Genomic DNA, 24,375 nt, shown 5'->3' on the forward strand with positions numbered 1-24,375 from the left:
GGCTCAGCTGGACAGGTATTTCGAAAAAACGGAGGGGTGAAATGGGAGTGGGGTTTTTTTTTTTTTGTTCTTTTTTGGCTGATGCTGCATAAGCTTGCTTTCTTGCATCATATGCCTCTACTAATGCAACACCTGGTAGGTAATGAACAACACAGAAAGAATCCATATTGGCAATCACTGATCAGACAAAAGGTTTCATAATAGTTTGAGTTGGCAGTTAATGGATTTCTCGATTACTTCAGAAAGAGTAGCAATAAGTGCGAGATGATAAATGCATGGGAGGGATTGGCACACTTTTTAGGAACCATCTGAGTATTAGCAAATTTCCAAGGAAAACACCAGTAAAATAAGAATAAAAAAGTGTAAAAAGGCAACACAGAACAGGAATATGTTTAGCACAGGTTTTGAGAACAAGTAGAGAAATACTATGAAGACCTGGGGCTTTCTTGGCAAAGAGATTGTTCAAGATTCTTCTAACATCCTTTTGACAAAAAACCAGAGGAGGCATTGAGTAGTGTACTGGGAATGGTAAGAGGTAGTTTACCAAGATCATCAATCTTGGTAAACTACCTCTTACCATTCCCAGTTAAGAGTTCAAAGAAAAAGTAGGATGCTACAGGTTAGCTTTATCTTTAGCTGATGTGGCAATAGATACCATCAGGTTTTTAACAGAGGTGGGAGTACAGATGGGCAAAAGTTGCAGACAACAGCATTGGCAAAAGCTCAGAATACTTGACTACCATTTGAAACAAGAAATAAGTTTTCTACTCTTAGCCTGTTCAAAATTTAGTAAGTAATTTACAACTTGTAATGACTATTTACAACTGTTGCAAGCATTGGTGTAGGCAGAAAATGAACCTGGAGATTTGGATACATGCCAATTGCATTGTGCAACATTATTAGCACATTTATTGTAAAAAACCAAGGTAAAGGAGATTTTGGGGTGGAGTGTAGAATATAGGATTTTGTCCCTATATTAAGAATAATTTCACTAACACAATCTGCAAATATTGACATTAGAAGACTTCAAAACAGTAATCCAACCAAGGAAAAGAATAAATAAAATCCCACAGATTATCCCATTTTGCATTCTTGTAATGCCAAAGAACACAAGGCTGAGAATGGACAAAAAAGAAAGGCTCGATCGGCGAATAGACTATCACTAAGTTGTGATCTGAGGTGCTTAGAGTACCACTCACCTGGACATTGTAGTTGGAAGGGTTTAGCATTAGTAAAGGCATATGATGCAAGAAAGCAAGCTTATACAACATCAGCCAAAAAAAAACACCCTTCCCATTTCACCCATCCATTCGTTCCAAATGCATGTCTAGTTCTGCCTTGAATTTATTTAAGCTATTAACTTCCACAATGACAGATGGAAGTTTGTTACATCAATCAATTACCCGCTGGCTAAAGGAAAATTTCCACACATCTATTCGACAAATGTCTTTCCTCAATTTCAGTTTATGCCCGCTGAGGTTTGTAATCTGAGCAAGAGGAAGAATCCCATCAGCACTGAGCCGGCTAAATCCATTCGAGGCCTTATATACCTCAATCAGATTGCCTCGCAGGTGCCTAGTCACCAGACGCTGCAATTTGCAGAACTTAAGCCTTTCTTCATAAAGAGCACCCCTTTTGTTCCTCTCACTAGTCTTGTTGCCCTTCTCTGTACTCATTCTAGCATCTCTCTAGCAACTCTACATCCTTCCTAAAATGAGGCCTCCAGACCTGTGCACAGTATTCTAGGTGTGGCCTGACCACTGCCTTGTATAACAGGATAATCACCTCCCTGTCCCTGCTTGCAAAAATTCCAGTATATCGTTGACAAGACCCCATGACCTACTCTAGCAGCCTGTCTGCACTGTTCAGAAACTTCATATCTGACTGCACAATTACCTCCAAGTCTCTTTCATTCTCCACTACCCTGAGTGTAACGCCACCCAGTTGGTAACATTTCTCTGGGGTTACTGCTATCCATATGCAGTACTTTGCATTTGTAAATGTTAAACTTCAGTTACCACTTCTCAGCCCATCTGCCCAACTTTTCCAGATCAGAAAAAGATCAAGAGAGATGTCTGTGTGGTTAGGATTGTTTGGTATCCTGGTAGATAAATGAACAATCTGTGCGAGGTCATTAGTAATTGCAAAAGCCTCAGAATCACAACCAGCTGGGGGTCTGTATGATTAAAAAACCGAAGCCAGCTGTAGTTGTGAACATTAAAATCACCAAGTAAAATTACCACACTGTTAGGAATTACCTTCCTCAGAAGTTAGCAATATTATTATAACCACATAATAGGAATGTTATTAGTATTACTATGTATTATTAATTATTAAAAAAACTGCAAATACAAATGTAGATAAAAATTAAATTCTATTTCAAAAAAATGCATAATTAATGGCCCTGCAGCCTGGAACCTTCATCAGTTTATTGTTTTGGCCCCTAGCTTGAAAAGGTTGGATGCCCATGGTTTAATGATTATTATCAGTAGTGGATGATTTTATATAAATGTGGCACTTATTGAATGGCACCTGGATATAAGTTATGCAACAAACCACCCTCCTAAGAAGCACATTAGATAGAATTGCCAAAAGCAGATTAGTTTTTTTTCTTTTTTTTTGCTTATATTGGACTGAATATGTCCAAATCTCAAGATGTAGATATGATGTATGTTGCCATTCTCATCAGTATCAAAAAGATATGAAGAACAAGATCAGAATGTTTGGGCCATGATTATCAATTTTCTAATGTCAAAATTTAAAATTATTATTATTATTAGCCATATGGCACAATGAAGCCTTATGCTGCACCAGCCAAAAAAAAAAAAATTCAAGTTACCCTGGGAGAGAGACAGAAAGAGAGGAATCACCAAGAAAGAGAAGAATGAAGATATCCAAGCTCAGGGCCCTGGGTGTGCCAAGCCCATACTCACAAGATGTGAATTTGATTGTATGAAAAGAGAACAAGCAAATTTGTTCAATTGCAGTAATTTCCTCTACTCAAGCATTCCAGTATACTGTAATTTGCTTAGTTAATTTAATGTGTGTGTTTGATGTGTCTAGCATTAGCATTAGTAGAGGCATATGATGCAAGAAAGCAAGCTTATTCAGCATCAGCAAAAAAAAAAAAAAAACCCTCTCCCATTTCACCCCTCCGTTCGTTCGAAATACCTGTCCAGTTGAGCTTTAAATTTGTTTAGGCTATCAACTTCAACAACAAGTGATGGAAGTCGATTCCACCAACCAACCACCCGCTGGCCAAAGGCAAATTTCCGCACATCTATCCGACATCCGTCCTTCCTCAATTTGAATTTATGCCCTCTCAGGTGATTATTCTGAGAAAGATGAAGAATCCCATTGGCATTGAGCATGCTCAAACCATTCAAAGCCTTATACACCTCTATCAGATCACCTCGCCGGTGCCTAGTCTCCAGACTGTAATTTGCAAAACTTAAGCCTTTCTTCGTAAGAGCAACCCTTTGTTCCATTTACTAATCTTGTTGCCCTTCTCTGTACCCGTTCCAGCAGCTCTACATCCTTCTTGAAATGAGGCCTCCAGACCTGTATACAGTACTCAAGATGTGGCCTAACCATTGCCTTATACAAGGGTATAATCACCTCCTCATCCCTGCTAGAAAAATTCCTGTATATCATTGACAAGACATCATGAGCTACTCTTGCAGCTCGTCTGCACTGCTCAGAGAACTTCATATCTGCCTGCACAATTACCCCCAGGTCCTTTTCATTCTCCACCACTGTCAGTGTAGTACCGCAGAGTTGATACGTTGCTCTGGGGTTACTGTTACCCATATGTAGTACTTTACATTTGTCAATGTTAAACTTCATTTGCCACCTCTCAGCCCATCTGTTCAACCTTTCCAGATCCTGTTGCAGCAGCATAGCGTCAGTAGTGTCCTTAACGACCCTGCCAACCTTTGTATCATCTGCAAACTTAGACATTAAACTTGATATCCCATCATCAATATCATTCATAAACACCGAAAACCACAATGGACCCAACACTGAACCTTGAGGAACTCCACTAATAACATTAGTCCACGTTGAGCAGTGTCCATTGATTACCACTCTCTGTCTTCTGCCACTCAACCATCCCCTTATCCATAGCAGCAATTTGCCTCCAATGCCACACTGCTCCAATTTGTGCAGCAGTCTTCCATGTGCAACAGTATCAAAAGCCTTTCTAAGATCCAAATATATAATATCAACGTTATTCAATGCATCCAGTTCTTTTGTGACTACATCATAGTATCCAATCAAATTGGTCAGGCAAGACCTGCCCTTAACAAAACCATGCTGCGTCTGAGCTATAACTGAATTCTTGTCTAGATGATCCTGCAGTGCTTCTTTAACCAGTGCCTCCATTAATTTACCTGGAACAGAAGTTAAACTAACAGGTCTATAATTACTTGTGTCAGCCTTTGATCCTCCTTTGTGAATTGGGGTTACATTTGCACATCTCCAGTCTATGGGTACCTCCCCTGAGTCCAAAGAAGCTCTCATAATTATGGCTAGGGGTTTGCATACTTCCTTTGCTGCCTCCTTTAATATAACTGGATAGATCCCATCCACCCCAGGTGCCTTTTTTATGTTTATCCTCAACAATCTCTCCTCCACTTTCCTCTCAGTTATTACAAAATTATCCAGCTCACTGCCAATGTTTACTTTACCTACATCATTCTCCTTCCTGAATAACTCCTCATGCGTGAATGTAGATGCAAAATACTCATTTAGATTGTTAGCCACCTGAGCAGGATCCTCAACTGTTGAACCATCAATATCCAGTGGACCAATCTGATTCATCCCTTTCCTTCTCGAGTTCAAGTATGTAAAGAACGCCTTTCTGTTTTTCTTTGCATCCTTTGCCAAGGATTTTTCGTAGTCTGCCTTTGCCTGCCTAATCTCCTTTGTGACTTGGTTACAGACCAACTTATATCTATCATAGGCTTCCATGTCACCCATTAATTTGTATGTATCCCATGCATTTTTCTTCTCTGCCACATGTCTGACTAGTCCATCTGACAACCATTTAGGCCTAAACCTTGAACAATATTTCTTAGTTGGTATGTAAAGCCTGGTAGCCACCAAGATTAGTTCCTTGAATGCTTCCCATTTTGAGTTTGCTGTTGGTAACATCATCAGTTGGTCCCACTGTATAGAATTTAAATACTGTCTCAGACCATCATAGTCGCCTTTACGAAAACAAAAACCCTTCCCTTTACCTCTGATGGTAGTTACCTCCTTGAGTAAATCCCACTTCAACACACTGTGATCACTGCCACCTAGTGGTTCATTTATCTGCAGGTTCTTAATGCATGAAGAATCACTACTGATAATCAGATCAAGAGTATTGCTCCCTCTTGTTGCCTCACGAACATGCTGATGTAGAAAACAATCATCCAATAAATCCACAAAAGCCTTGCTAGTGTGCGAATGACCAACCCACAAATTCCAGTCAATATCTGGGAAATTAAAATCCCCCATTATAAGACTCTCTGATTTACTGGCCCATTCTATTTCCCTGTACAATATATTATTATACTCATCAGAGTCATTAGGCCTATAGCACACTCCTACTCTCAATTTTGATTTCCCTATGCTTATGTCACACCAAACTGACTCGACACTGCCCTGTCCATCGATGTCAACTGGCTTCACTTCCTTTGACTTTATGTGTTTCTTAATTAATAGCATAACCTCTCCTCCCCTCCTGTCCTGTCTATCCTTTCTATATACATTGTATTCCCCAAATTCCAGTTCCGCATTACTTATATCTGTGTGACACCACGTCTCTGATATCCCAACAATATCTGCCTTTGATGTTTTGAGCAATACCTCAAATTCATCAAATTTATTTACCAAACTCCTAGCATTGGTGTACACGCAGGTATACATGCACCTGTTTCTATTCTTAGCTACCCTAACACAACCCATGTGTTTACTTGTAACGCAATGACTACCAGCAGTCTCTGAAATATCCTGCATCTTGTTTTTCAGACTTCTGCTCATTTGAATAGAAGCAGTGCAAGAATCACTTCCACCTCTGCCAGTGGCTACTGTTAATCTATTAGTCCTTGTATCCCCCCCAACTAGCAGTTTTCCGACCCACCTAACACTGCCTCGACAGCATCAGCAAAAATTCTTGCACCCTTTCTATTTAAGTGTATCCCATCCCATCCCTGTAGAAGCAATCTCTCCTGTTAACAAGTACAGTCCAGGCTGAAAAAAATTCTACCCCTTAAGCCTTGCACAATCCCTCCAGGGCCGAATTGATCGACAAGGCTCTCATCATATACTCCCTCCTATCGTGTCTGGGCAGAATTGCAGACACTTTCAAGTTCAACCCTAATTCACGGCTTTTTTTCAACAGTGACCTGTACTTGCTAAGTAATTCCGCCGGTCTCCTACTCTTAATATCATTAGTGCCAACGTGTACAACTGTATCACCTTTTGTGCCCTTAAAAGATGATATCCGCTCTACAACGTCATCAACCTTTGCCCCTGGCAGACATACCCTGGTCCTATTCCACCTATCCTTTTTACAAAGCATGTTCCCCGTTTCCCTGACAATAGAGTCACTAACAACTACTAGTTCCTGTGGGACCAGCGCATTCTGCCTAGGGGGCTGCCCCTGTGTTGCCTGATGACCAAGTGCAAGCTCTGGCGTTGATGTGGGCAGCTGAGAGCTTGATGGGCCCTCAATTTATTTCCTTCGAGGGCATCCACCCTGTCCTTCAAGGTCTCATAAAAGCCCATAACAACGCTGAGTTGTCGCCTAATTTCCTTGCACTCCTTACATCGTGCACACACAAAGACATCCCCCTTGGCAGTATCATGTCCCGTACCCGACTGCTCCGCAAACTTAACTTAACCCCCAGGGGCTCACATCTGGTGAGTATGGGCTTGGCACACCCAGGGTCCTGTGCTGGATATCATCATTCTTCTCTTTCTTGGTGATTCCCTTCTACTTCTGACCCCTCCTCCATCTCTCTCTCTAGTAAGTTGTAAGAGAAGCCAAGACCAATTAGCATTTCTTTTTTTTTTCAATTTCAATCTCCGTGCTCTTACTCGCTCACACACACTAATAATTTTTTTGCCTTTTACACTACCAGTTGGCCTATTATAACATTAATTTCAGTTTGGTGTCTAACATATCCTTCCTTTTATGTACCTTTCCCTTTTTAAATACTTACATCTATGGTGGGGGGGGGGGAACATCTCATCACTGTTTTCAAATATTCTTTATATATTATAAACAACCACTTTCATTTTTAATTACAATTTCACTACCATTTTTTATCAAATTCCAATCTACAAAGAGCAAGAATTCTTTAAAAAAAACTTCCCATAAAGTTAATTAAGCACCGATGATTTTATGTGCTTGGGACAGCAAAATAATAATATGGCATAACGTACTAATATACAAAAAATTTGTATTTTGGCAATTACATTTTTGGAGGGGAAAATACGTTTATGACCATAGAACTGTATTTTTGTATAATTTATTTAAAAATATAATTTTATATTATTTTATCTTAACAGAATACAAAAACAGCATGCAATCAAGTTAAGGATAACATTGCAAATTTCTAAATCATTCCCAATTTTGGCAATTTAATATAGAAGTGGAGTACTATTTCAATGCAAATATTGATATATTTGCTGTTATCAGTGTTTTCGGTGGCTATTGTCAGGGAAACAGGGAACATATTCTGCAAAAAGAATAAGTGGAACAGGACCAGGGTATGTCTGCCAGAGGGCAAAAGTTGATGACGCTTAGAGTAGATATCATCTTTTAAGGGCACAAAAGGTGATATTGTTGCACACGTTGGCACTAATGATATTAAGAGTAGGAGACCGGCGGAATTACTTAACAAGTACAGGTCAATGTTGAAAAAAAAAAAAAAGCCGCAAGTTAGGGTTAAATTTGAAAGTGTCTGCAATTCTGCCCAGACCCGATAGGAGGGAGTATATGATGAGAGCCTTGTCGATCAATTCAGCCAAGGAGAAATTGTGCAAGGCTCAAAGGGTAGAATTTTTCTCAGCCTGGTCTGTGCTTGTTAACAGGAGAGACTGCTTCTACAGGGATGGGACACACTTAAATAGAAAGGGTGAAGGAATATTTGTTGATGCTATCAAGGCAGTGTCAGGTGGATCGGAAAACTGCTAGCTTGAGGGGATACACGGACTAATAGATTAACAATAGCTGCTGGCAAAGGTGAAAGTGATTCTTGCACTGCTTCTGTAGGAATGGGCAGCAGCCAGGAAAACAAGATGCAGGGATTTCAGGGACTTCTAGGAGTCGTTGTGGAACAAGTAAATACATGGGCGGTGTTAGGGTAGCTATGAATAGGAACAAGTGCACGTGTACTTGCGTGTACACCAATGCTAGGAGCTTAAAAAATAAATTTGATGAATTTGAGGTGTTGGTCAAAACATCAAAGGCAGATATTTTTGGGATATCAGAGACGTGGTGTCACTCAAATATAAGGAATGGAGAATTCGAATTTTGGGAAATTAACATGTAAAGGAAGGATAGACACGATAGGAAGGGAGGAGGGGTTATGCTATTAGTTAAGGAACACAAAATCCAAATAAGTACAGCCAGTAGACATGGCTGGACAGTGCAGTGTCGAGTCAGTTTGGTGTGACATAAGCACTGGGAAAGTAAAATTGAGAGTAGGAGTGTGTTATACGCCTAATGACTCTGATGAGTATAATAAACAACTGTACAGAGAAATAGTGGGCCAGTAAATCAGAGTGTCTTATAATGGGGGATTTTAATTTCCCAGATATTGACTGGAATTTGTGGGTTGGTCACTCACACACTAGCAAGGCTTTTGTGGATTTACTGGATGATCGTTTTCTACCTCAGCATTTTCGGGAGGCAACTAGAGGGAGTAATACTCTTGATCTGATTATCAGTAGTGGTTCTTCATGCATTAAGAATCTGCAGATAAAGGAACCACTAGATGGAAGTGATCACAGTGTGCTGAAGTGAGATTTACTCAAAGAGGTAACTACCATCAGGAGTAAAGGGAAGGGTTTTTCTTTCGTAAAGTGACTACGGTGGTCTGAGACAATATTTAAAATTCTATACAGTGGAACCAACTGATGATGTTACTTCCTCAATTCACAAAGGGCGATCAATAAGCAACACAAGTAATTACAGACCTATTAGTTCAACTTCTGTTCCAGGGAAATTAATGGAGGCACTGGTTAAACAAGCACTGCAGGATCATCTAGACAAGACTTCAGCTCGGACACAGCATGAGTCTGTTAAGGGGGAAGTCTAGTCTAACCAATTTGATTGGATACTATGATGTGGTCACAAAGGAACTGGATGCAAATAATAATTTTGATATCATATATTTGGATCTTAGAAAGGCTTTTGATACTGTTGCACATGGAAGACTGCTGCACAAATTGGAGCAGTGTAGCATTGGAGGCAAATTGCTGTTATGGATAAAGGAATGAGTGGGAAAAGAAAGTGGTAATCAATGGACACTGTTCTTCATAGACTAATAGTTCATTTCCACCTGCAGTCTGCCAAACCCCTTGTACTTTTTCTGACAGAATCTCAGTTGCTCAAATTATTCGCTGTATGATTCCTTTCGCTTCAAAGGTGAATTGTGCATATGTCCATTCCGACATTCCCTGTCAGAGACTTGGTAATTTGGAATCTACTCTTTTTGATCTTCTCTGGCTTAAAATCTCTCTACCTCATTCTGTCAAATTCATCTGTTGTCTCTACCATTCTCCAACTCCCCTAATCACTTGGAGCTGTGACTTCCTCACTTTGCAACTTGACTTTCTCAAGTCAAACTTTCCTAACAGTGAGGTAATTTTCCTTGGTGATTTTAACGTTCACAACTCCAGCTGGCTTCCATTCTCTAGTCACAAAGACCCAACTGGTCGAGATGCCGAGACTTTTGCAATTACTAATGACCTCACACAGATTCTTCATTTACTACCAGAATACCAGACAATCCTAACCATACAGCCAACACCCTTGATCTTTTTCTCCCAAATAACCCTTCTAAGTACACGGTCAAAGTGAGTGGTCCTTTAGGCACCACTCACTTTGTGACCTCAGATCACAACTTGGTGATTGTTTCTTCTCCAATGAAGCCTTTAATTCATGGCATTCCCAACCTCGTGTTGTTTGGCATTACAAGAATGCAAAACAGGATGACCTGCAAGATTTCTTTTCTTCTTTTCCTTGGTCAGATTACTCTTTCAAAACTTCTGTCAACCTTTGCTCAGACAGTGTCAGTGAAATTACTCTAGTAGGAATGGAATCCTTTATTCCACACTTCACTTTAAAATCTCATCCTTTATCTAAACCTTGGTTTTCCAATAAATGTGCTAAGGCTGTTCAAGAGAAGAATGTTGCTTATCGTAATTGGCTTGTTTCTAATTCTTCAGTTTCATTTTCTGCCTACACCAAAGCTCACAACAATTGTAAAGCAGTTATTAATCATTAAAAACTATATTTTGAGCATTCTAGTAGCCGAGCATTCTGGCCTCTTTTCCAAAGCTATTGGCTGCAACTTTTGCCCACCTCCGCTCCCACCTCTATCAAAACTAGATGGTTCTATTGTCACTTCAGCCAAGGATAAAGCTGACTTGCTAGCATCTCCTTTTTCTTCCAACTCATGTATTAATTGATCATGGTAAAACACCTCCCACCATTCCTAACATGCTCTACTCAATGCTTCCTGTGGCCTTCAGTCAAAAAGATGTCAGAGGGATTTTGACAAATCTTGATGTTAAGCAAGCTCCAGGTCCTGATGGTATTAGTAGTAGTAGTGGTGGTGGCATGTGATGCAAGAAAGCAAGTGTATGAGCTTATGCAGCATCAGCCAAAAAAAAAAAAAAAAAAAAAAAAATCACACCATTCCCTCCAAATGCCTGTCCAGTTCCTCCTTAAATTTATTCAACCTATCAACTTCCACAACGACAGATGGAAGTTTGTTCCAGCAATTAACCACCCGCTGGCTAAAGGCAAATTTCCGCACATCTATTCCGAATCTGTCTTTTCTTAATTTCAATTTATGCCCCCTTAGGTTCATAATCTGAACAAGTGGAAGGATCCCATAGAATTCAGCGTGCTCAACCCATTCAAGGCCTTATACACCTCAATCAGATCACCGCGCAGGTGCCTAGTCTCCAGCCACTGCAATTTGCAGAACTTAAGCCTCTCTTGGTAAGAAGATCCCTTCATTCCCCTCACCAATCTTGTTGCCCTTCTCTGTACACGCTCAAGTAAATCTACATCCTTCCTAAAATGAGGCCTCCACACCTGTAGACAGTACTCAAGGTGTGGCCTGACCATTGTCTTATACAGAGGGACAATCACCTCCTTCTCCCTGCTAGCAAAATTCCTATATATCATTGACAAAACCCCATGACCTGCCCTGGCAGCCTGTCTGCATTGCTCAGAAAACTTCATATCTGACTGCACAATTACTCCCAGGTCTTTTTCATTTTCTACAACCTTAAGCGTAGTACAACACAGTTGGTACATTTCTCTGGGGTTACTTCTACCCATATGCAGTACTTTGCATTTGTCAAGGTTAAACTTCAGTTGCCACTTCTTAGCCCATCTGCCCAAATTATCTAGATCCTGTTGCAGTAGCACACTGCCATTACTGTCATTAACAACCCTGCCAACCTTTGCATCATCTGCAAACTTCGACATTAAGCCTGATATACCTTCATCAATATCATTGATAAATATACAAAACGACAGTGGACCTAACACCGAACCCTGTGGGACTCCACTAATAACATTAGTCCACGAAGAGCAGCACCCATTGATTGCCACCCCTGTCTTCTCTCACTTAACCATCCTTTTATCCATTGTAGCAACTTACCCTTAATACCATTCTGCTCCAATTTGTACAATAGTCTTCCATGCGCAACAGTCTCAAAAGCTTTCCTGAAATCCAAATAAATGATATCAAAATTATTTTTTGCATCCAGTTCCTTTGTAACCACATCATCATAATATCCTATCAAATTTGTCAGACAAGACTTTCCCTTAACAAACCCATGCTGTGTCTGAATTATTGCTACAGTCTTGTCTAGATGATCCTGCAATGCATCTTTAACCAGTGACTCCATTATTTTAGCCGGAACAGAAGTTAAACTAACTGGTCTGTAATTACTCGTGTCACACTTCGATTCCCCTTTGTGAATTGGGGATACATTTGCACATCTCCAGTCCGTGGGAACCTACCCTGAGTCCAAAGATGCTCTCATAATTATGGCTAAGGGTTTGCTTAGTTGCTTTGCCGCCTCGTTTAATATAACTGGATAGATCCCATCCACCCCAGGTGCTTTTCTTACGTTTAACTTCAACAATTTCTCTTCCACTTTGCTCTCGGTTATTACAAAATCATTAAGTATCTTGCTACAATTTGATAACCTTCTGCCATTTTCAAACCTTAATAATTCCTCACGTGTGAATGTAGATGCAAAATACTCATTCAGTTTGTTTGCTATCTGAGCAGGATCATCAACAGTCGAACCATCGATGTCAAGTGGACCAATCAGATTCATCCCCTTCCTTTTAGAGTTTATATAAGTAAAGAAATCCTTGCTGTTTTTCTTAGCATCTTTTGCCAAGGATTTCTCATAATCTGCCTTTGCCTGCCTAACCTCCTTTGTGACCTGATTACAGACTAGCTTATATCTGCTATAGGCTTCTGAATCGCTTGAAAATTTATATGCATCCCATGCATTTTTATTCTCTGTTATGAATCTCATTAGTTCATTAGATAACCATTTAGGCCTAAACCTTGAACAATATTTCTTAATGGTATGAAACTTTTAGTAGCATCCACGATTAATTCCTTGAATGCTTCCCACTTAGAATTTACTGTTGGTAACATCGTCAGTTGATCCCACTGTACAGAATTTAAAAACTGTCGGAGACCACAGGCAAGACTTCCCCCATGGGGAAGTCTTGCCTGACCAACTTGATTGGATACTATGATGCAGTCACAAAAGAACTGGATGCAGGGAATAACTTTGATATTATATACTTGGATCTTAGAAAGGCTTTTGATACTGTTGCACATGGAAGACTGCTACACAAATTGGAGCAGTGTGACATTGGAGGCAAATTGCTGCTATGGATAAAGGGGTGGTTGAGGGGGAGAAGACAGAGAGTGGTAATCAATGGACACTGCTCATCGTGGACTGATGTTATTAGTGGAGTCCCTCAGGGCTCAGTGTTGGGTCCATTATTGTTTTCTGTATTTATAAATGATATTGATGATGGTATATCGGGCTTAATGTCCAAGTTTGCAGACGATACAAAGTTTGGCAGGGTTGTCAAGGACACTACTGACACTATGCTGCTGCAACAGGATCTGGAAAGGTTGAGCAGATGAGCTGAGAGGTGGCAAATGAAGTTTAACATTGACAAATGTAAAGTACTACACATGGGAAACAGCAACCCCAGAGCAACGTATCAACTCTGTGGTACAACACTGACAGTGGTAGAGAATGAAAGGGACTTGGGGGTGGTTGTGCAGGCAGATATGAAGTTCTCTGAGCAGTGCAGACGGGCTGCAAGAGTAGCTCATGGAGTATTGTCAATGATATACAGGAATTTTTCCAGCAGGGATAAGGAGGTGATTATTCCATTGTATAAGGCGATGGTCAGGCCACACCTAGAGTACTGTATACAGGTCTGGAGGCCTCATTTCAAGAAGGATGTAGAGCTGCTGGAACGAGTACAGAGAAGGGCAACAAGATTAGTGAATGGAACAAAGGGGTGCTCTTACGAAGAAAGGCTTAATTTTTGCAAATTACAGTGTCTGGAGACTAGGCACCAGCGAGGTGATCTGATAGAGGTGTATAAAGCCTTGAATGGTTTAAGCATGCTCAATGCTGATGGGATTCTTCCTCTAGCTCAGAAAAATCACCTGAGAGGGCATAAATTCAAATTGAGGAAAGACAGATGTAGGATAGACGTGCGGAAATTTGCCTTTAGCCAGCGGGTGGTTGGTTGGTGGAACAGACTTCCATCCCTTGTGGTGGAGGTTGATAGCCTAAATAAGTTTAAGGCTCAGCTGGACAGGTATTTTGAACGAACAGAGGGGTGAAGTGGAAGTGGTTTTTTTTTTTTTTTTTTTTTTTTGGCTGATGCTGCATAAGCTTGCTTTCTTGCATCAAATGCCTCTACTAATGCTAATGCTAATTTCTCCAATTCTTCTCAAAACCTGTGCTCTTGACATTACTCCTGTTCTTTGCCACCTTTTTTCACTTTCTTATTCCAAACGTGTTTTTCCTTCTGCTTGGAAATTTGATCATATCCAGCCAGTTCCTAAAAAGGGTGACAAATCCCTTCCATCCAATTAACGTCCCACTGCAATTACTTCTACTCTTTCTAAAGTAATGGAGAAATCAATTAACCACCAACTCTTAAACTACCTAGAAACCTTTCATCTTATCAACGATCGCCAGCATGGATTCCGTCAGTGTCGTTCCACTGGTGATATTCTGGCTTACGTTACCCATTTATGGACAAATTCAATGGAAAAGTTCGGTGAAACACAAGCTTTTTTTTTTGGTTTTTTTTTTTTTTTTTTTTTTTTTTTTTTTTTTAGGAGCATTAGCAACTAAGGCCATATTGCTCCGGTGCAGTGGTCATTCCCTGACCTTTCCGCATCCTCCGTATTTGATGGTGACGGTCTTGAACCCCGGTCTAATCAAGAAGCGTGTGCTACGCACTGCTGCTCCTTCCCACCTGGCAACGGAGGCGCCTGAAACACAAGCGGTTGCTCTTGACATCTCGTTTGGTATAAAGGTCTTCTAAACAAGCTTCCATCTTATGGTTCACCAACTGTTTTTTTGTAATTGGTTATCCAGTTTTTTCTGACTGCTCACTGAGGGTGATGGTAGATGGCTTTCTGTCTTCTAACTTCTCCACTAATGCTGGTGTCTCCCAAGGTTCAGTTCTTTCCCCCACTCTTTTTCTCTTGTATATTAATGACCTTCCATTGACCGGAAATACTATCCATAGTTTTGCCAATGATAGCACATTGTATTCCACTTTCCAGTTTGAAAAACCTTGACCTGCTCAATCAGCTTCAACTTCTCGAATATCCGCTACCGATTTCTTAAATGCTGATCTCCAGGTAATTCTCCAGTGGGGCAAAGACAACTTAGTTGATTTCAATCCTTCTAAAACTCAGTCCTGTCTTATATCTCGCAAAAAGGATTCTTCTGCTCCTATGCTTATCTTTGATGACACTCCAATTTCTAGGCAAGATGATATCTCTTTTAGGGATTACCCTGACTTCTAACCTCTCTTAGCACAAGCAAATTACAAATATTGCTTCCTCTGCATCTAAAAAACTTGGTTTTCTCTTTTGCTCTCGGCATTACTTTTCTTCCAAACAGCTGTTCCTCTGTACAAATCACAAATCCAACCTACCATTGAATATTGTTCCCACATCTGGGGCAGTGCTCCTAAAACCTCTCTCAGGCTTCTAGATTCCATTCAGAGGGCAGTTAGGTTAATTAATGACTCATCTCTTACAGAGTCTCTCCACTCTGTCTCATAGACGTACTGTTTCTGCTGCATGCCTTTTCTACATATACTTCCATGGGCACCGTTCTTCTGAATTGGCTTCTATAATTCTCCGCTCTCTCTTTCAAAACAGTCCGAACCCATGCCGCCAACATCCATTTACTGTCCAACTTCAAACTCACAGAACCAACTTTTCATCTTCCCCATTTATTCATTCAACTGCCATTTTCTGGAATAACCTTCCTTCATACGTATATCCTGAAAATTACAGTCTACAGAAGTTAAAGTAATGTCAACAAATATCTTCTTTCGTCTTCTCAACCTCCAACCCTAGTACAGTACTAAAGGTTCTGATACCTCTCGATTTTGGGGTTTTCATAAAAAAAAAAAAAAAGCTTAAGAATCCCATCAGAATTCAGCATGCTCAACCCATTCAAGGCCTTATACACCTGAACAGTAGCAGATAGCAAGCAGCAATGACTGCCTATGCAGGCAGTTGATGCATGCCATGCAGCTTTGTTGTGAGATACAATGATTTTATTAAATAATCACTTCTTTAGTCCCTTGATGGCCATAATAAATACTACTATCTTAAGATCATTTTGACCATATTCAATATAATTTTCAAATTTGTAATCATGAAACACCTGAATGAACAATGGTTATGAGAGTGAAAGGCTATCTATCCAGTGAATGAATGATGCAAAGCTGCACATCCTTGTACAAATATCTTTCATATTTTTAGCAGACAAAATGAATTTCTTTTATCTGAAAAACTGTGAGATAAGCATTAGCAAAGGGAATGATGCAAGAAAGCAAGCTTATACAGCATCAGCCAAAAAAAAAAACTTCCCATCTCACCTGACCATTCGCTCCAACTTCTTTGTCCACTTCTTCCTTGAAATTATTTAAGCTATCAACTTTCACGACAAATAGAAGTTTGTTCCAGCAATCAACTACCCACTGGCTAAAGGAAAATTTCCACACATCTATTCGACAATTGTCTTTCCTCGAATTTATGCCCCCTCACGTTTGTAATCTGAGCAAGAGAAAGTATCCCATCAGTATTGAGCTTGCTCAATCCATTCAAGACTTATACACCTCAATCAGATCACCTCGCAGGTGCCTAGTCTCCAGACTCTACAATTTGAAGAACTTAAGCCTTTCTTCATCCTTGTTGCCCTTCCACACCCCAATCTTGTTGCCCTTCTCTGTACTTGCTCCAGCAGCTCTACATGGGATCCTTCCACTTGTTCAGATTACCAACTTACGGGGACATAAGTTCAAATTAAGAAAGGACAGATGTAGAATAGATGTGTGGAAATTTGCCTTTAGCCAGCGGGTGGTTAATTGCTGGAACAAACTTCCATCTGTCGTTGTGGAAGTTGATAGGTTAAATAAATTTAAGGAGGAACTGGACAGGCATTTGGAGGGAATGGTGTGATTTTTTTTTTTTTTTGGCTGATGCTGCATAAGCTCCTACACTTGCTTTCTTGCATCATGTGCCACTACTACTACTACTACATCCTTCCTAAAATGAGGCCTCCAGACCTGTATGCAATACTCAAGGTGTCACCTGACCACTGTCTTATACAAGGGGCTAATCACCTCCTTATACCTGCTAGCAAAATTCCTGTATATCATTGACAAGACCCTATGACCTGCTCCGACAGCCTGTCTGCACTGCTTAGAAAACTTCATATCTGACTGAGCAATTACCCCCAGGTCTTTTTCATTCTCCACTACCCTAAGTGTAGTACCACACAGTTGAGTCAAAATATACAGATAAATGCTATATAAAACAGACTTATCCTCTCTGTTTTACATTATACCTAATTTTTTTATATAAAAACATTATCTTTAAAACAAAAATATAAGAAAATGCTAAAAAAACAACAAAAATAATAGAAAGAAGCAAAGCAGGAAACAATTTCATCAGCATATTTTGAAAAACAAACAAAACAAGAAATGTTACATTACCACACTAAAATAATCAAATGATACATTTACCAAAATCCTAATAGGCAACAGGGGTAAAAAAAGAATTCCCCCAAAATTATAGCAATAGAACAACATGCAAGAGAGAGAGAGAGAGAGAGGAATTAGATATAAAAATTGATAAATCTAAATCAGTCAAAATTGAACATGTAATGAAAAATCAACATGAATATTCCAAAGCCAGCAAGACACAATTCTTTTATTTCTTAGAATATCAGGAAACTGGTAACCTATCAAGTAATCTTACCCATTATCCACTTGCACAACATAACTATCACCATTAATATTCTTAATTTCTATGATTCCAGTACTTGTATTAACCCCCAAGGACATGCCAAGGATTCTTGGATTATCCACAGATCCCAAAATCCAAGTAAGCAGAATGCTAAATGAACAACTGATATGTAATATGCAAGTTCTACGATTAACATGCAACTGAATCGCCTTGAGAAACTTCCTTCTTTGCCTATTAATATAACCTTCCTTTTCCTTCTTTCCCCTATTAGAGTGTGTGAACACCTTTGTAAAAAATAAAGATAATAAATAATCTTTATTTTCAGACTTATAAAATAAGTAAATTATAAGCAGGGTGATCAGATCTCCTGATTATCCAGATTTTGGGCATAACCTCCACACATCTCCAAAAAAATTTTAAGATACTGCTTTGTTCCAATTTTCGTGTAAATCTCTTTTTCTGCACTAAATATACAGTGTTACAATTAATAATATATAATCTTGTTAATTTAGCACTGCAATTAACATTATAATAAATAGCAAAACCCGTACATTTTACACCTAACATTGCTGAAATGCATGGACATTGTAATAAAACATCAATATGAACCATATGTTCTGCTTGCTCATGTACTACTTATTGACATTGTGTTGTTCTGTTTTTATGACTTAAATAATTAAGCGAGCAAAAGAAGCCTTTTATAATTATCAAAATAGAACATAAAATATTTTATTTTCTCATTTATAAGGAACAATATTTAAAAGGGTGTATAATGAAAAAAAAAAAAAAAAATGCAGTTACGGCAAAGTACTTTTACCGGTAAATTTATTGAACTTTTGCGTGCTTCTCGTGTGGGCTTTCTTTACCTTCGCCATAGTGCCTTTGATGACAAAGTTCAATGCACAATATGCATCACATTTTTAAGTAGTGGTGAAGGTGGTCATGCTAAAATAAAAGCTTACTTAAAATAAAGAAAAACAAGCAAAACTACAAATTTCAAGATACTCAAGCAGGCCTGCCTATGTTCTTTAATACCATACCAAAACGGCCGTTGGCAGATCTAGTGGCACTATAATTTCACGATTGCAAAATTGTCAATGCAGGTAGGACCATTTCAAATCACGACACCTGGATGCAAATAGCAAATTCTGCTACTCATTACACAAAAAGGGTTAAAACAGTTAAAATACCGTTCTGCCAGCCTTGTGAGCTGATGCTTGGATGTAGTGTCCTCCATCGTTATATGGGCAGCATTATTCCAGTAAAGAATTAAACTTCGTAAAGTCTGTTAAGTTTTTCTCACCCATTTTCTTAGTGTGGCTGAAAAGGAGGGATATTTGCAAGTAATATAAATATTATCAAATAATGCAATATTCAAAAGATGGTGGCATTTATTAAGCATCAAAGCAACTAAAGCCTGTGAAGCATCAGAATATTGTCTTTAACAGCACATATTCTTTAATTGGTTTGCTGAAAAATCTGTGTTTAGTGGAAATAAAGTCATGCAATCCTCACCTGAGACCAACTAACTCACCCATGCTGTGAAAAAAGGTTTATGAAAGGTCCTCCATCAAGAGAGCATTCAAATGCAAGCCTTTTCCATACAGTGAAGAATACAACGGATAGTTATGAATAGGATTATCTGGCTTGCTTTTTTTTTAATTTGCTTTTTTTATGTATGTGTGTGTATATATATATATATATATATATATATACACACACACACACACATATTATGTACTTTGAATTTTGGGTTCCTGTAATTAATGTTTTCTTATAAAAAAACACACCTTCTAGTCTTGGCCATCTAGAGAATAAATGGAAATTTATTTAATAATGATAATAAATAAACAAATTTTCATAATAAATAAGGTCATACAGGTGGGGAACAGCATCCTCAAAATAACTTACACTTGGTGGGGTTGAATTAAAAACAGTTAAAGAAGAAAGGGATCTGGGAGTTATGATATAGATAGATATCAGTGATTTATCAAACAATTTGTAGAGATAGAGAGGTAATAATTCCATTACATAAGGCAATTGTAAGGCTGCACTTAGAATGCTGTATCCAACTATGGAGATCTCACCTAAAATAAGACACTGAGCTTCTTGAAAGGGTCCAAAGACAGACAACCAGCATGGCAAAATCTGCATAAGGGCAACCATATGAGGAAAGACTGATTGTGCGGGTTTAAAGAGCTTGGTAATCAAGCAAGGCAGCCTCCGTAGCTGAGTGGGCAGGAGCGGGAGTGCAGTAGCACACGCTCTTTGAGTAGACCGGGGTTCAAGCCCCTGACTGCTGAATATGGTCGATCTGCCAACCCGCACTGGACCAGCGTGGCAGATTATGGTCCATTTCCCTCAGCATGAATTGTTGAGGAGGCTTCCATCCTGCAGTGGTTTGATAATGGCTGCACCTTACTTAATCGGGCAAGAGGGAACGTGTTTGAGGTTCCCTCTAAGAGGGTATAGTAAAATGAAGACTACAAATAGCCCCCACCACAATATACTCAAGCATCTTGTGGTGAGGGGTATTTAAAACTGAAAATGAAATTTTCAGTTATAAAGGATTCCAGAACTAGAGGCCATAAATTCAATTTATGGGAGTTAGATGAGGTTTAGACTGGATTGTAGAAAGTTTTCTTTAAGTCAGCATGTTGTTGATTACTGGAACAAGTTATCTCTGTGGGTAGCTGAGACCGACAGCTTGAGAAATTCAAAGATTAGCTGGATTATCTACACAAGGTAGGAAGCACACATTCTATTTTCTGGTTTTTTTTATATGTTTCTTTATATTTTGATACTTATTAATATTATTCTTTTATTATTATTTATATATTTTTTTTTTTCGCCGTGCATTGTCGTGTCGGTGGGGCAAAAGTTTTTTCGCCGTGCAGCAAAAGTTTTTGGCTTCCTTGCTATATAGATAATAATTCAACTTGGATTACTATTTTCGCGTTCCTACAATGTTAACCAATTGACAATTTTGCTTTAACCAAAAATAAAATTACAGAAAATTAAACAATATTAGCATTGCTAATAATCCAGAGCAATAAAGGTTACAAGACCCTGGAGTGGTTGCCGGAAATGTTCCGATTTTTTTTTTTTTTTTTTTTTTTTAAGAATGCATTTTGTCCGGATTGTTTAAAATCGAGAATTCGTTTAATGAGGTGAAAAGGGCCAACTTTTCACCTCTGAAATTCTGGTCATCCTAATTATAAGAAACACGTAAATTAAAATTGGGATGATTCCGAAAGGATGCTGCAGATGGTAATCTCACATTTAAAAGATAGAGTTAATGAAACGTCATCCTCCACAAAAAACAAAGAAAAGGAGCCGTGAGGGAAAAATAAATAAATAAATAATAGATCAAAGACCAAATCCCTAGTCTGAAGGGTCAGTATTCTTTACTAAGGACTATCAGTATGTCAGTCAATTCTTAATTTTACTAAATTCTGGGCCATCTATTTACGGAAAATTTTGGCGAAAACAGGTATCAAGCGGTATTATTGATACAGTAGAGAGGGATTTAATCAACGACGAATCTCAAATGATGAAACTGGCATTGAAGATTCTAATTAAAATTAAATTTGTGTTCATTTAATCAAAATAAGTCTCATGAATTTGGCTTTTACTACCCACACTCACTTTCACTGCTAGACAAGTAAACTAGTTTGATATGAGTATTTTAAACTAATTACATAATTTGTGCAAAGCAAGTCGCCTACTGATTTATACCATTATCGTAACACGCAACTGCTCCTCGACTTGACCAAAAAATTTGTACCATTTTCACGCACGGAAGACATGCATGGAGCTGACAAAATGCATCGATAATACTTTAAGCTATATATAAGTAACACTTGTACTGCAGGACACTTCTATGGCACGATCAATAACTGCAGGTGATTTTAAAAAAAGAGTCTTTGATCCATGTTAGTATGAAACCTTCAGCTAATATAATGTTAAAATTATCAGTATACAAACTAAGCTGTGAACGTCCGAAGAAAACGAATAATTCACTACATCCATTCCAACGTACATTTATCATATGACTTATAAAAAATGAAGGTACTGATCGAATGGAAATTCTTGCTACCAACGTTAGGAAGTATTAAGAGCATTATTCACGAACTGTATAAAATGAAGCTTGGAGGGGAAAAAAAGACCAAGTTTTTTTTTTTTTTTTTTTAATAAGACGTTCAATGTGTGTTTCTCTTCATGAACTAAAACTACATAAAATGCAAGATTTATAAATAAAAGTACATTCCGAAATCACCTAAGAGGGAACTGCAATTCCAGCGCTAAAGAAAAAAAAAAATAAATAAATAAATAAAAGATTGCCCAAATACTTTAAGCCTTACCTTCATCCAGAAGTCGTTCTAAATGAATAAAGACATTAGGAAACGCAGCAAGTTGTTTTTTGTCTTTCAACAGCTGAGCTAAGTAATCTGCCGTACTTTGCATATTAACAATGTTTATATTATCACCCATTTCTGTGTCCAATTCTTAAATGTTTATGCTCGATGTAATCCGCTAAGTTTCCAAATATCAGCACAAGGCAATCACCACATCAGACAAGCAGAACAAACTTCCAAGCGGAGAACCAGAAGATAGCTCAACTTTCCTCTTACAGCACCATCAGCGCAGACGCAACTAGTGGACAAGTCTATGAGAATGTTGCAGGGGGGAGGAAGTGTAATGTCAGAAATGAAGACGGGATCCGAGATTATACGGACTAGCGCAACAGGCATATAATTCTATCTCGAGTGCTTCATGCAATTAATTTGCGTGCTAAGTTGTGTTAAAGAAAGACATGTTTTCGTTTTATAAAATAAGAGTTGTGAAAATTTAGCAACGCAGATTTTAACGACTTCAGAATGTATGATTTTATGAGACGCAGAAATTTTAGTTGGTGTAGCATACGATATCGTGAAGGGATAGAAATTGTAATGGAGATTAACAAACAGAAAAAAAGTGAGTTAATGAAGATTTAAGATTAAATTAATTAAATTATATTTAATTTTTTATTAAAATTAAAATGTTATAAGAATGGTTTATCACTTTTTTCTATACTTCATGTGAGTCGTTTTTTTTAAACAAAATATTTTATCAAAAAGGCTGGTCCCTTCGAAAGTGCTATAGGCAGGAGTTTATAATGCTGCGAATGAAGGAGTCACTGCATCTTGTGTCGTTAATTTTATTTATTTATTATTTTTTTTGAGTGCTCATTAGGAGGAAAGAAACGCAGGGATTTAATTTTTTTAGAATAACATTTTTTTTTTTTTTTTTGGGGAGATGCAGAAAAAGCCTGTCTACCTTGCACTGCAGGCCAATATTAATACTAATTAATGCTAATTAAATATTCAATTAATTAATGAAATTTATTAATTAATTAAATTAAAATTGTATTATAATATTATTTTTTATTAAATAATTACAACCAATAATAATTTAATGAAAATCAAAGGGGAATTTGTGATATTTGGCTATAGGTGGCAAAAAAGTTTAGTTACGCCCCTGAAAAATTTATTCGAAACTAAACTAAAAATTTAGTTTCGAACACCGTGAGCTGTCCTAGCAGCATGTTTGCACTGTTTTTTAGCATTTTTACTAATATACGTACAGGTTGATATAAGTATATTAGTAAAATTACTAATATACATAATTGCATAATAAACTTGTGGTTGTTCAACGAGTTCATTATTTTCACGTTTTTTTGCAGTAAAGCTTGGTTATTATTGTTTATTTTATATAGATTAATGTTTTCGTCAAAATATGCATATTTTTAGAGTTAAGCTATTTTACGACCACCCTGTATATAAGGAGGGAATCGGAGAGCTAACATGGGCCTCGGTGCAAAGTGCATAACGGGCCCCATGTGTTTGTGTGTGCCCAAGTGAGATGTGAGATAGTTTTAGACAGTTGTTGTTGTTATTATTTGGTTTTTAGGAGCATTAGCAACTAAGGCCATATTGCTCCGGGATATGCGGTGATCATTCCCTGACCTTAACCGCATCCTCCGTATTTGGTGGTGAAATGCTCGAACCCCGGTCTAATCAAGAAGCGTGTGCTACGCACTGCTGCACCTTCCCACCTGGCTACAGAGGCGCCTTTTTTAGACAGTCCTTTTAAACTCGTAAACGTGGTGTCGCTTGTGAAGAGAGATATATACAGAGAGAGAAAAGACTTAAAAAGTATAGGGGAGAAAAGTAATAAATATTATGTAGTTATAATGAAATTGAACGGCCAAGTTTCGAGAAAGTAAAACTAGAGTTTTACTAAATGTTCTATAAAGTTATAATCTTAGTAATTAAATGATAATGAGATAACTATGTTTACTTTTCACTTCTATTAAGGACACAAAAAAAAAAAAAAAAAAAAAAATTCGTTTAAGAAAAAAAAAAAATCGAAAGTGCCTGAAATGTAACGCGCTATATATATTAACAAGCTTGTTTTCTTATTGTTGAACTAGTCATCATTTTCATGTTGTATAAATGGAGAATAAAGTTTTCTGTGTTTTTTCTACACGTATTTTATTAGCATCTTGTTATAGACGCTAATAAATATTAAA

The 24,375-nt window shown here is 38.2% G+C and overlaps 1 protein-coding gene across 2 annotated transcripts in view; it reads right to left on the reverse strand.

Annotated features, from left to right (window-relative positions):
* Positions 1-22,419, reverse strand: part of LOC150083653 (protein held out wings-like) — a 150,988-nt gene extending 128,569 nt beyond the window's left edge. For both annotated transcript variants that reach the window (XM_090377421.1, XM_090377420.1), the window contains exon 1: positions 22,166-22,419. In XM_090377421.1, the coding sequence (XP_090233547.1) occupies positions 22,166-22,295 (130 nt within the window). In that variant the 5' untranslated portion in view covers positions 22,296-22,419. The remainder of the gene's footprint in view (positions 1-22,165) is intronic.
* Between the last annotated feature and the right edge of the window lie 1,956 nt (positions 22,420-24,375).

Source organism: Mastigoproctus giganteus, chromosome 7 (genome assembly GCF_048544385.1).
Source record: "Mastigoproctus giganteus isolate SK-2022 chromosome 7, ASM4854438v1, whole genome shotgun sequence".
Classification (NCBI taxonomy): Eukaryota; Metazoa; Arthropoda; class Arachnida; order Uropygi; family Thelyphonidae; genus Mastigoproctus; species Mastigoproctus giganteus.